General features: G+C 42.2%; 1 protein-coding gene across 1 annotated transcript; it reads left to right on the top strand.

Annotated features, from left to right (window-relative positions):
• Positions 1 to 1,496: 1,496 nt before the first annotated feature.
• Positions 1,497 to 9,038, top strand: LOC110299514 (pregnancy-specific glycoprotein 22-like). Its single transcript, XM_021169230.1, has 5 exons — positions 1,497 to 1,560; positions 2,641 to 2,997; positions 5,743 to 6,105; positions 7,386 to 7,745; positions 8,764 to 9,038. Exons 1-5 carry the CDS (start codon positions 1,497 to 1,499, stop codon positions 9,036 to 9,038), a joined length of 1,419 nt encoding a protein of 472 aa, XP_021024889.1.
• The last annotated feature ends 4,278 nt before the right edge of the window (positions 9,039 to 13,316 follow it).

The raw sequence follows: 13,316 nt of genomic DNA, 5'->3' as shown, positions 1-13,316 counted from the left end.
CAGTCCTTTCCAGTACACACAGGTAACCTCTTCACAACACTGAGGACATAAACTCCCCACCCAACTGCTCCTGAGTCTCTTCTCTGTGTAAGGAATTTAACTGGTGGCATTGGTGAAAAAGATTGATCTTCTGCCACAGATCCTTTTGATCCCTGTCTGCATAGAACAGGTCTCTAGTTGCAGGTAGACAAGGAGTCGGTGAATGACAGACAAAATCAACACAACAGGTTGTGTAGAATCTGAATGTAATTTGTCAAGTCGAGCATAGAACTTTTTATACAGAAGAATAACAAGAAACCAGGTGAGATACATCAGCCGAGTTACAGTGACACAAAACATAAGGAATGTATGCATCAAAAGAAGACGGGGACCAGGCGACTGCCATTAAGAAGGGAGCCAGGTGTAATGGTAGACTCTTGTTGAGCCCACCACCAGGGGTTCTTAGTAAATGTCTGGTTTATGCTGTTTCTTTCAGCCTAGTGAAGAAACCTGTCTCAGGGGGATTCCCTAACTCTTTCACGGTAAACCCACCTATTCACTAGGCCATTGTGAATTCCCTTCTCTGTATAAGACTGGATATTGTCTCAAGTAAAAACTCTGCAGGCCAGCCCTGAGCTATTCCGGCTCCATTTGTTGTACTGCCTAACTAGTTTCACTGTCTCTACTAAAAGTAAATTTGAATGTTACTGAATAGATAACCTTCTCACTGAATTCTACTGAATTTCAAGTTTGTCGGCTTCAAGGATTTTCCTAGGACATTGGAACCCTGGCGAAGGTTTAGCTATGTCAGAATTCAATCTTTAAAGGCACTTATAATAAAATAATACAAAAAGAGAGCTCCTGGATCCATATATCAGACTAACGTGGGGATAGGGTATGAATATATGGGATATGAGAATGCCTGGTTCCAGGAGAATAAGTTTCCTTGAAACTCTTTCCCTTGTGCGTGCTTTCGGACCTCTCAGCCTGCCAAGCAGACTTCACTGGAGTGTGTGTAGCAATCTTCATCACTGGTCACCACTCATCTGCTTCCTTTCTAACTCTCATGCAAATTTATGTCACCTTTCTGCTGGGAGTAAATAAATCCCACCTTGCCAAAGCACAGAGAACAAAGAGCAGACTGTATGCTCAGCTGGGTCTTTGTGTCCCTGTAGCTCTCTGTCTTTGGTGCTGACCAACACAAGGCCAGGACAGAGCAGGTATCTACCCTGGAATGAGCTGTTGTTCTCTGAGGGCATGGGGGTATTACTCAACCATGTTACTCAATGTGTTGCTTGAAGTAGAAACATAAAAGGAAATTTAGAAGGATGTGGGGCAGGACTCAGACTGAAAGGGATAGAGCAGTGCCTTGGACCCAGAACCCACAACACACAACCTTTTATATTCTGGAAGTGCTCCTGCCTGAAGGACACTCAGCTTACAAGGAGAAAGGACAACAGAGCCTAGTGCTGTGTAGCTCTTGTCCTCAGAGGCAAGACATCACAGTGAAAATTGAGATGGAGGTGTCCTCTGTGCTTCACTGCCAGGGATGTGCCCCAAGGCAGGGGTTTCTGCTCACAGGTAAGGGTGCCCATTCTTGCTGTGGGGGTGGAGAGGAACTCAGATGTATGCTGGAGTCTCCTAAGAAGGACAGAAGCCCAAAATGAGACTCAAGGATGTTGTTTGCCTTCATGACACAAAAGGTACAGTGAGAGACAGAGGCTCAGCAGGGAGAAGCTCTCAGCTGACAAGAGGTGCTGAAAATAGAAGAAAAGCCTCAAATGTTTAATACTCAGAGTCAATTACATTGGCTTTCTGAAGACTACTGTTCCCAATCATGACAGGGTTACTCTCCAAATAGACATCAAACAGGGGTGGGTCAGCGAGAAGGCTCAGTGTGTGGAGACATGCAAAGTAAATTCAATCTTCAGCTCCCACATGGGAGATGGAAAGATCAAACTTCTGCTGGCTCTTTACCCTCATCACAGATATTGTGGCATGCAGAAGCACATGCTGACACTGGAGACATGTACCTCCACACAAATTTCCAATAAACACCTTCACACAGGCACACTGACACCTCCCTTCAAAAATAGACATATATACTACATAAGAAAATGTAAAGGTATTTAAATTTCACTTGAGTATAATTGCTGTGATTAGCTCCAAATCTGGGAACTATGTAGATAACCCAGGGAGACACACATAGTTCCATTCTGGCTTCCTGCCTGCCTTCCCCTTTCTTTACTTTATCTACTGGTGTTTGAGTCTCTTCCAGAAACTGGAGTATCCAAAAAGGGTAGAATAATCCCTGTCCTCAGAAAACCCTGGTTTTAGTAGAACAAAAGTTAGAATATCTGGAAGATGATGTAAGGGTTTGAATTTTGCACAAAGGGAACAGAGAGCAAAATTCAGAAATTAAGGACCCTCTAGGAGAGAAAGTCAGAGAAGCATCCTCCCACAAAATATGTTAAAACTAAGTGGGGAGACAAATGAGCAGAGAATTCCATAGAGTTGAAAACACAGTGTGAGACTCTGACATGATGGAACTCATGTTACTCACGTCCACTAAGAAGGGTCGATACACCCCTCCCCAACATCTAAGCCAGGTGATGATCACACCTGTTCAATACTAATGGTTTCTCTCTCTTTCCCATTTAGCCTTCCTTTTAACCTACTGGCACCTGTCCACCTCTTCCAAAGTCACCATTGAATTAGTGCCACCCCAAGTGGTTGAAGGAGAAGATGTCCTATTCCTTGTCCACAAACTGCCAGAAAATCTTACGTCCTTAGGCTGGTTCAAAGGGAAGACAGTTATAAATTGTGGAATTTTAATTTATGAAACAAGCACAAAAGTAAGTGTGATGGGGCCCAGGTACAGTTCTAGAGAGACCTTGTACAGAAATGGGTCCCTGTTGATCCACAATGTCACCCAGAAGGACATAGGATTCTACACCCTACGAACTTTAAATAGACATGGACGTATTGTGTCAACATCTACATTCCTCCACGTGAACCGTAAGTGATTCTTTGTGAATTCTGAATATTGAGTGGTCGTCGTTCCACTAAACATACACAGAAGTGTCCAGCCTGGCCTATGCTTACCTCTACTCTACATTGTACCCCATATTGGTGTTTGAGCATTTAGTTCAGGACACAACAGCAATAGATCAGAATCTTTCATTTGACTTGAGCTTGAAGAAAAACGGATACATGCTGGATAACTCAGCCAAAAATATCAGTTGCTATCTAGACTGTTGTGTTCTTAAGAAGAATATGTCCTTGAGAAAGACCTTGAGGGAATCAGAGTTGGGCATGATTGAGGAAAAGTGGGATCCTCACAGTGAGTTGAGGACCAGTAAGACCGATCTCAAGACTACTGTCACAGACGCAACTTCTAATGGCTCTGAGAAGCATTTCACAAAGGTTGAGTTTTGATTTCCGGTTAGCAGATAACAGTTGTTTTAAGTAGTCAGTGTCTTCTGNTTTGNCTTTCACAAGGCTTGTGCACTGCCATGAGAGCCACCATTAGGCTAGTACAACTGGACATCTCTTGTGACTCAACAGGGAGAGCAGAGCTGGATAGGTATCATTAACTAACTGTCCTGATAGGCTTATGGGACTTGAAGGGAAGTCTGGGTCTCTAAAAAGAGGGACAGAATACACAGGTACTTCTGAGATCCAACTCAGAGAATTCTCTCCTGCAGGCTAATGGAACAAACTTCTGTTTATGGAGACAGTTCCCCAAACATGAGCTGCAGTTTCCTCAGTTCTCACCAGGGGACAACATAATGACACACAGTCAACACTCAAAAAAGTATTTGCCTCAACCAGAAATTTACCTAGTAGCTGAGTTCCATCCATATTTCTATCAGCATGGAGTTCTCAGACCTACTGTCTGTTTAATTTATCTACTACAATGACAAAGGATCAAACTCAAATTGGGTGGGGTGAATGTGGGGAGGATACAGCATTGCCCTTTGATGTGTTTCCCAATTAAAATATATGATAACCAAGGAGAATTCATTGAACAGAGGTCCAAGCCATCTCAGAAAGACCAGGGAGCTCATGGGCAGAACTACTACACAGTTCAGCAAGTAGAGGGATTGGAGACATTCTCTTGATATCTTGCAAAGGATAAAAAATCTCAAACTTTTTCCAAGAATCAGGTGACCTCCTCCTGAAGAAAATTCTAAGCCTTTGTCCTGGGACATAACCCTGACTAGTGACTCCAGTGAGAATAGATGTGTCCCCTTACCCACACTTATCCAGGTGGTACTTTTGAAGCCTACGGACATCCCTGTCAATGTCCATCTTTCAAGCACATTGAGAACACAAAACAGACTGAGTGCATAGCTGAATTGCTGTGTTACACAGTTGTGCAAAATTTCCCTTTTGGGTGCTAACTGACCAAAGCCAGGACATAGCAGATATAAACCTCAGGGTCATCTATTATCTCAAGTCACAGGTATGGTCGTCAGTCTTGGTGCTCACTCTGTGTTCTGGATAACTGAAAAAAAAGGAGGAGAGATCGACAGATCAGTGTTTTTATAGAGCAACAGCCACAGACAATGTGACTCTCAGAGATAATCCTGCCTCAGAAGAGGCTAAGCTCAAAGAGTGGAAGCAAAAGAGAACTGGGGAATGGTGCTGGAGCAGACATCCCACAGAAGGATGGATCAAGCCACAGAGTCTGGGGGGGTGGGGATCTTTTATGCTGTGCAAAGTGTGAACACCTGTCAGAGGCTCATGCTCACAGGTGAGGAAAACACACTTTATATAGTATGAGAGGAGAACATTCATCTACTCTCTGGAGTCTCCTAAGACCCATGTGGACCTTAGTGGAGTCTCAGGGTTTAGAGGGGAGAGGAAGACACAGAGGGTAGAGGATCAGAAGCAGCAGGAGGGTCTTGAATGAGAAGTAAGTTGATGGAAAGATTGTTTTCACCCAAAGTTAATCAGCATGACCACAGTATTCTGAAGACTGATGTTCTCAGCTCTGACATCCCAAATAAAAAACCAAGGTGATGTTGATCAGTGACATGATTGAAATACATATATGCACTTGCTTCATATTCTGATAAGCTGAGATCAATGAACAGAAGTCTCTGAACTCCATATAAGTAGTATATTCTGCACCCACCTACCTACACTGAACTAGTCCTTATATATTTTCAAAGTTACACACAAATATAATTTGTAAGTAAGTGTAAAAAACTCAAAGCAAGTGGAATGATCCATTACTGTGTCCCCAAACCTAGGATTTTCTTAGGAAAATCCACTGGCATACCAAGTCTTGCAACATCGTTCATTTATTCATTCTCCACATATGTCTGAGTTTGTTTTTTCTAAATAGCATTTTTTTCAATATAAAAAAATCATGGTGCATATTATGCCAAGTCCCAGTAGACAGAAAGACAGATCAGTAAATAATGCAAAGGTGACATCAGGTGTGGACTGGAACTACAAGACAAACACAACAACAACAACCAGCAACAACAAGCCAAAAAGTCAAGATTCATGGTCTGTAGGGGAAGAAACTAGGAGGCATAACCCATACACCAAACAGCATTGAATGGTGAGCCAGGGCCATGTTGACATCTGAAGAGAGAGCAACAAACAATGAAAGATAAAAGTGCAGGCACACAAAGTTGGATAGGAAGAGAGACACCTAGGATGAGTAAAGGACACACCTGCTCAGGACAATGTCTCATACCAAAATACAAAGGTAGCAATTAATCAAATCTGTCTCTTCACTTCTAGTCTTCCTTTGGAACTGTGGACGCCTTGTTGCCTCTGCTCAACCCAGTATTGAAACATTGCCACCTATTGTTCCTGATGGGAAAGATGTTTTTGTACAGGTTCGCAATCTCCCAGATAATATTCTAGGCTTTGCGTGGTTCAGAGGAATGACCCAAGTCAGGAAACATCTGATTGCCCGATACATAATAGATGAAAAATCAAGTTTTTCATTTGGGCCTGCATACAGTGGTAGAGAGAGACTGTATACTGATGGATCCCTGATGATCAAAAATGTCACTCAGAAGGATGCTGGATTGTACACCCTAGGAATTCTGGGCACAGATATGAAGAGTGAAGAAGGACATGTAGAAATCCAGGTGGAGAGTAAGTGATTTCCTATAATGCTTTCCTGTAATCATTCATTATTAGCTAGGGCTTAGATTACAGGACTGTCATTCTTAGCCTACACCTCACTCCTCTCTATATCATGTCCCCATTTGAAAGTTTGAGCACTTAGTGCCAGACAAACATGGAGAGACAAATGGCCATAGATCACACTCCATCTTCTGACTCCACCTGCATCAAGAGATACCTTGATGCTAGCTCAGTCTAAGAGGTTAGGTTCTGCCCAATCTCCTGGGGCTTAAACCACAGAATGCAAACACTGTCGTCTTTCCAAGGATGGACTAAAGCAACCAAGGGAACATATTTCCAGTCTTCCATTCTTCTTCTCAAAGCTGATAGGGAACAATGGTTTTTGGTTGGTTGTTTGGTTGGTTGTTTGGTTGGTTGTTTGGTTGGTTTGGTTTGGTTTTTTTTAATTTGTTTGTTTGGTTGGTTGGTATTTGCTATCCATTTCAAATTGAGATATTGATTACCTCCAAATTGAGATTATCATAAATACAATCCAGTAACTGGTGCAGAGACCATGGAAGAGTACTGTTTACATGCTTCCTTATCATGGCTTGTTCAACCTGCTCTCTTATATCACCTAGGGTCCCTACCCCATGAATGGAACTGTTTGTAGTGGTACAAACACTCCCATATCAATCTGAAATTTAAAAAGTATATTACCCACTTGCCCATGGGCCAATGCGTTGGTAGTGTTTTCAACTGAAGCCTTGTCTTTCAAAAGGACTCTACATGTGTCAACTTGATATAAACCATTCAACCTAATACTACAACCTCTTCCAAGATCTTAGCTTACCCTGAATATCAGGTTGCTCCTGGCCCTTACACAACTCCACTCCTGTGGGCTGCCAGGAAGAGCAGCAAGAACACCTAAAAGGTGAAATCAGGAATTAACTAGAGACACAAGAGGAACTAAGAAAATGAAACAAACAAACAGAAAGTGAAAATCCAAGACCTATAGCCATCAGAAGAGGCATCACCTCAAACCCTAGCACATATAAGTCTGTGTAGTGCCTGACTGCGCAGCAAGGAAGAATCCATGTACACATCCAAGGATCACCTCCATGAAGAGGGAACAATTTTCAGGGCCTCTGAGGGAATGTAGGAAATTGTGTTGCTCACATTAAGTGGGATAGATACACCCTCACCTGCCTCTCTAAACTAAGTTAATGTTCCATCTGCTCAGGATGTAGGCCACTAGATTTACACAAAGAACAGTGATCTACATGTGATGACTTTTTTTTCCTTTCCAGGTCTGGTTTTTCAGTGCTGTAACTCTCTGACTTCTGCCAAATTCATTGTTGAGTCCGTGCCGAGGTATGCTGTTGAAGGGGGAAGTATTTTTCTCCTCGTTCATTATCTGCCAGAAGAGCTGATATCCTTCTCCTGGTACTACTCAATATATACAGTCCCAGCCTTTAAAATTGTAGACTACCATGTAATCAGGAATATCACCACCTGGAGTGATGCATACAGAGGAAGAGGGATGGTGTATGCCAGTGGATCTCTACAGCTCCTGAATGTCACTGAGGAAGATGCAAGGATGTACACACTAGAAATTTTAAATACAAATAACAAGGTTGAAAGAGCACACGTGCAGTTTTATGTAAACAGTAAGTGACTCTAAATGCCCTCTGGCTTCTGGGTATGAATTATCCTACTTCATATGCTGGACTGTCAGGGTTGGATTATGCCTGTTCTCCCTCCTGCTGCATTGTCTCCATACTGGGGTTTAGGCACTTACAGTAGGACACATGTTGGGTAGACTAACTTCAGTCAATCAGAATCCCTTACCAGTCTCTACCTCCACAGAGAAGAACATGTGTGAGATAACTCAGCATGAGGGTATCAGCCTCAATGAGGACTCTTGGGGTTCACACCATGCACATGACCCAATTGACACCTTGGGGGAGTCAGCCAGGCACTGGATGAGGGAGCTTTGGGGTCTTCACAGAGAGCACTAGGAGGTCCCCTGCTCCAAAATTTTGCCTCTGACTGGACTCTAGGTAACACTGGGGAGCTTTTTGTCAATGATTGGTTTTGACAGGGAATAAGGTTTTACTGACTGTCCAAGTTCCATAGGCTGTGGGACCAGTTGTGACTCCTATGACAGTTGCAGTTTTGTAGATCACCTTTATATTCCTTCTCCTGAGTCTCAGTGGACAGGTGCCAGGACATACGCCAACTGTTGTGATGGACTTAAGAGACTTACAGGAATTTCAGGTCCCCCAATGGAGGGAGATAGGTGACAGTTCTTCAGGGAGCTTCTTGTCCTCATGGGTCCAGCATGAAGAATTTTCGTCCTCCATTAAATAGTAATATATATTTGAGCAGCCAATTTGAGCAGCTCCTGTATCCCAAGATCAGCCCATTGTTCATACCTAATCTTAGCTCCAGGCACAGTATTGATCATTTATCATGTCTATGTTATATGGAAACTGAGCCATAGAAAACACAATGGGTGAATTAGGGGCACACAAGCCATGGGTGTCTGATAAAAAGCACAAGATACTTCTATGGTCACAGCTCTAACTCTCCCCCTTGGAAACTTTTTAAAGTATTCAGTAAAGTGGGGCTGGTGGAGCTCTCTGACTGATTATTGTCATTTGGTACCCTTCTGTTTTTTCACAGAGATGGTGACAGTGCCCTTCATTCGAATCACCGACACCACAGTCAATGCACACAGATCTGTGACCTTCTCCTGTGTTTCACCTGACATTGGACTTTCCTTCCGTTGGTTCTTTAATAACCACAATCTGCAGCCTACAGATAGGATAAAGCTGTCTCCATCAAAGTGTGGAGTCAGAATAGATGATGTCAGATTTGAGGATGCTGGACAGTACGAGTGTGTGGTCATGAACCGAGCTGGTATAGGAGTGGGCAGTCATCCAGTCAGGTGGCCTTGATGAATGAGCACCCCCTCCTCTCATTCTACAATGAAATGGCAGCATTTCTTTATTGATGTGATAAAACATGGAAGAAACTTATGTGGTGAAAATGATCAGTTACTACTCAGGTACAGCCTGTATGGTGAGACACACCTGTGATCCTGGGATACGTATGTGTATAAGAATGAGGTAGGATTTAAAGTTGGACTGTCTCCAAAGGAAATCAAACACATCAATATAGTAAACAGAAACACAAAGGCATCAACAGCACAGGCTGTGTATCAAATATATAGCCAATCCTCAGAATCCATGGAAACAAATTTCAGGAGCACCTGAACTTTTGGGTGCTTTGTATCTGCTTTGAAAATCATAGAGTGCTTGAATAGAGATAAATGCAATCTTTATATGCTACCTTGACTTCCTGATTGGGCCTCAGTGGGAAAGAATATGCCTAGTCCTACTGGGAATAGATGCCCCAGGGTGGAGTGGTACCTAAGAGGGGAGGCTCCCCTTCTATGAGGAGAAGGGTGGGGGCAATTGAGAGAGGATTTGTAAGGGTAGCATTGGAAGAGCAGAGGGCTGTAATTGGGATGTTAAGTGAATTTTTTAAAAGAAAAAAAAAAAGACTCCACTGATCACAAACAGGCTTGTGTTCAATATGGGCCAATTGTCCCTTTTCCCTTGTCTCTCCTTTATTCTATTTCTTCAGATGGTTTCATTCCTTCTGGATGAAGGATATTAGCAAGGCCTTGTCTTACTGGGGTGAATATTTACTCTGAAAGACTATTTACTCAAAAAGATGTCAACACGAAGCTGTTAGAAATCAGCAAAATAATGTGCCCATGAGTTGTGAAATGTTAGTATTTTCTTATTAAACAACACTGGCTTGACTACAGTGAATTTTTGTCATCTGCATCGACCTGATGTTTGAGTTTTGTAGATCTAAATGGACCCCATAACATAGGACTTTGTCTTAGTCATGGCTACTATTTCTGCACAAACATGACCAAGAAACAAGTTGGGGAGTTAAGGGTTTATTCCGATTACATTTTCACATTGCTGTTCATCATCAAAGCATGTCAGGACTGGAACTCAAGCAGGTCAGGAAGCAGGAGCTGATGCAGAGGCCATGAAGGGATGTTTCTTACTGGCTTGCTTCCCTGGATTCCTCAGCTTGTTTTCTTGTAGTACCCAAGACTACCAGCCCAGGGATGGCACTACCCACAATGGGCCCTCCCCCCTTGATCACTAACTGAGAAAATGTCTTACAGCTGAATCTCAACGAGGGATTTCCTCAACTGAGGCTTCTTTCTCTGTGATAACTCCAGCTTGTGTCAAGTTGGCACAAAAAACCAACCAGTATGGACTTAAAAGCTTTTTTAATAAGATACTGAAGCACACCTCTATACATTCATATACAGGAACAGATATTGCAAGTAATTTAGTGTGTCAATTTAAGAGTCATCCAGGAAATGTTGGTTTTCAGACATGAAGAGATGATTAAGCAGGCTAGAGTCTAGAATACAAGCTATGTATGCTGCCAAGGGTGGAGCCAAAGGAGTAACCTGAGCCACAAAAGTTTATAAATAAAACCCATATGTGGAGCTTTACATTGTTTGCACTTCTGGAGCTTGGTTTTCTCTTGGCTAGATTAATATTGTGCCCTGCCTCATCCCTATTGGGGGAAAAAAGGTATTTTACTTTTAATTTTACAGAAGCACATAGTTGGGAGACTTTAAACTTCTTCAAGAGGAAATCTCAGAGTTTTTATTAAAGTCTTTAAATAAAAATACTGAACAATTTTAATGGTCCACTTTTACATTTATATTTATGAAGCTATGGAACACTTTAAATTTATATAAGATTGTAGTCATCCAGCGGCCAAGGATGAACCTGAAAGGGGGCTGAAAATGAAAAAGGAACAGGATGCGAGAGAAGAGATAAGACAAAGATTCTGATCCGGGCTCAAAGTTCAATATTGAGCTCTGTATGTATATAGGGAGAGGACACAAACCCATCCTTAATTTCAGCTGCAAGTTGCTTTGTTTCAGCTTAATTATGTTGCAAAGCAGCTAAAAATTGCAGGTGTGGCAAGGCAGAATACTCCATCTAGGTCAGCAGAAAATCACGTAGGTCATTAAGGTCCAACTGTGACAAACACTTAAGGGCTATTTAGCCTGCGCAAGGCTAGGGGAAGGGCACATAAGATATTCATTGTAAAGACTTTATTGCTATGTAACCTTAAAAACTAAATGGAAAGCTAAAAATCACGGCCACAGTTATGAACATAAAACATTAAATACCAGAAACTATGGTGTTCCTTTTTTTAATTAATAATTTTATTTATTCAATTTACATCCTAATATCAGACCCACTCTACTCCCAGTGCCCCCTCACAACTCTTGCTCCCAACTTCCTGTTGCTTCTCCTCTGAGAAGCAGGAGCCCCATTGACATCTATCAACACCTATCCACCACACATCAGTCATTGCACGGCTAAGCACATCCTCTTTCACTGAGGACAGGCAAGGTGGACAAGTTGAGGTACAGGATACACAGGCAGGCAACAAATTCAGGGTCAGCCCCTGCTCCAGTTGTAGAGAGAATAAGATGAAAACAAAGGTGTGCATCTACTACACATATGTGAGAAGCCTATGTCCAATCCACGGTCACTCTTTGGTAGGTGCCTCAGTCCCTGGGACAGTTGACATTGTTGTTCTTCTTCTGAAGTCTCTGTCCACTTTCAGTCTCTTAATCCTTCCCCTGACTCTTCCATAAAACTTCCCCTGTGCCATCTAATGTTTGACTATGTGTCTCTACATATTTTTTCATTGGTTGCTTGGTGGAGCCTCTCAGAGGACAGTTATGCTAGGATCCTCTCTGCAAACACAACAGAGTACCATTAATAGTTCTTGCCCATGAAATGGGTCTCAATTTGGCGCCATCACTGGCTGGCCATTCTCTCCATCTCTACTTTATCTTTGTCCCTGTACATCTTGTAGGTAGGGCCATTTTAGCTCCAAGTTATGGAGGGTGGGTTGTTGTCCTTATCCCTCCACACGGGGTCCTGTGTAGCTTCAGAAAATGGCCACTTTAGGATCATATGCCCCATTGCTAAGGGTCTCAGCTAGAATCACCTCCATAGCCACCCTGGGGACTCTCCTGTCCTAGGTATCTGGCACTTCCTTGAGGAAATAACTCCCCCCCCCTTATGCCACCACCAATTTCTCTCTCTTCCCCTCTGCTCTCCCTACAACTGATCTGCCATCTCATACTCCATTCTCCCTCCCCTCTCCCACCGAGTTCACTCCCTCCATCCACCTCCAATATCTATTTAATTTCTCCTGAGAAAGATTCAACCATTCTCCCTTGGAGCCTCCTTCTTCTTTGAGTTCTTAGAGTCTCTAGATTGTAGCATGATAATCCAGTACTTTAGAGCTAATATCCTTTACCATACATGCATTTTGGGGTCTGCATTACCTCACTCAGGTTGGTATTTTCTCCTTGCATCCATTTGCCTGCAAAAATTAATGGTGTCCTTCTATTTAATACCTGAGTAGTATTACATTTGTAAGTGAACTACATTTTCTTTATCTATTCTTCAGTTGAAAGACTTCTAAGTTATTTCTAGTTTCTGGCCATTATGAATAAAACTGCTATAAGCATAGTTGAGCAAGTACCTTTATGAAATGGTGGGACATCTTTTGGGTATTTACACAGGAGTGGTATAGATTGGTCATGAGGTAGAACTATTCCCAGTTGTCTGAAAAAAAAACACCAAATTTAGTCACAAAATGGTTGTATACATTTTCACTGACAGCAGCAATGGAGGAGTTTCTCTTGCTCCACATCTTCACTAGCATGTGGTATCCCTTGATATTTTTGTTAATCTTAGCCATTCTGACAAGTATAAAATGTAATCAGAGTTGTTTGATTTATGTTTTCCCAATGACAAAAGACATTGAATATTTTTAAGTGCTTCTTAGAAATCACACTGCATGCTAGAAAAGCCTTTGACAAAACCTGACACCCCTTCATGTTACAAGTCTTGAAGAGATAAAGAATATAATGTGCATACTTATAAACAATAAAGGCAATATACAACAAACCAATAGCCAGTAACAAACTAAATGGAGAGAAACTTCAAGTGATCCCACTAAAACTAGGAGCAAAACATAGCTGTCCACTCTGTCTCCATCTCTTCAGTACAGTGATTGAAGTTTTAGACAGAACAATAAGACAACTAAAGGAAATAAAGGGTAAACAAACTGGAAAGAATGTAATCAAAGTATCACTA

The sequence above is a fragment of the Mus caroli genome, chromosome 7 (genome assembly GCF_900094665.2).
Source record: "Mus caroli chromosome 7, CAROLI_EIJ_v1.1, whole genome shotgun sequence".
NCBI lineage: Eukaryota > Metazoa > Chordata > Mammalia > Rodentia > Muridae > Mus > Mus caroli.
The sequence above is the reverse complement of the archived record's forward strand: the minus strand, read 5'-3'. Positions and strand labels throughout refer to the sequence as shown.

Excerpts from the sequence above, each read along its gene's own strand:
- LOC110299514 (XM_021169230.1), top strand. The coding sequence starts at position 1,497 with ATGGAGGTGTCCTCTGTGCTTCACTGCCAGGGATGTGCCCCAAGGCAG. Across the intron at positions 6,106-7,385 it reads TGTAGAAATCCAGGTGGAGA|GTCTGGTTTTTCAGTGCTGT; the intron begins GTAAGTGATTTC and ends TTTCCTTTCCAG. Across the intron at positions 7,746-8,763 it reads CGTGCAGTTTTATGTAAACA|AGATGGTGACAGTGCCCTTC; the intron begins GTAAGTGACTCT and ends GTTTTTTCACAG.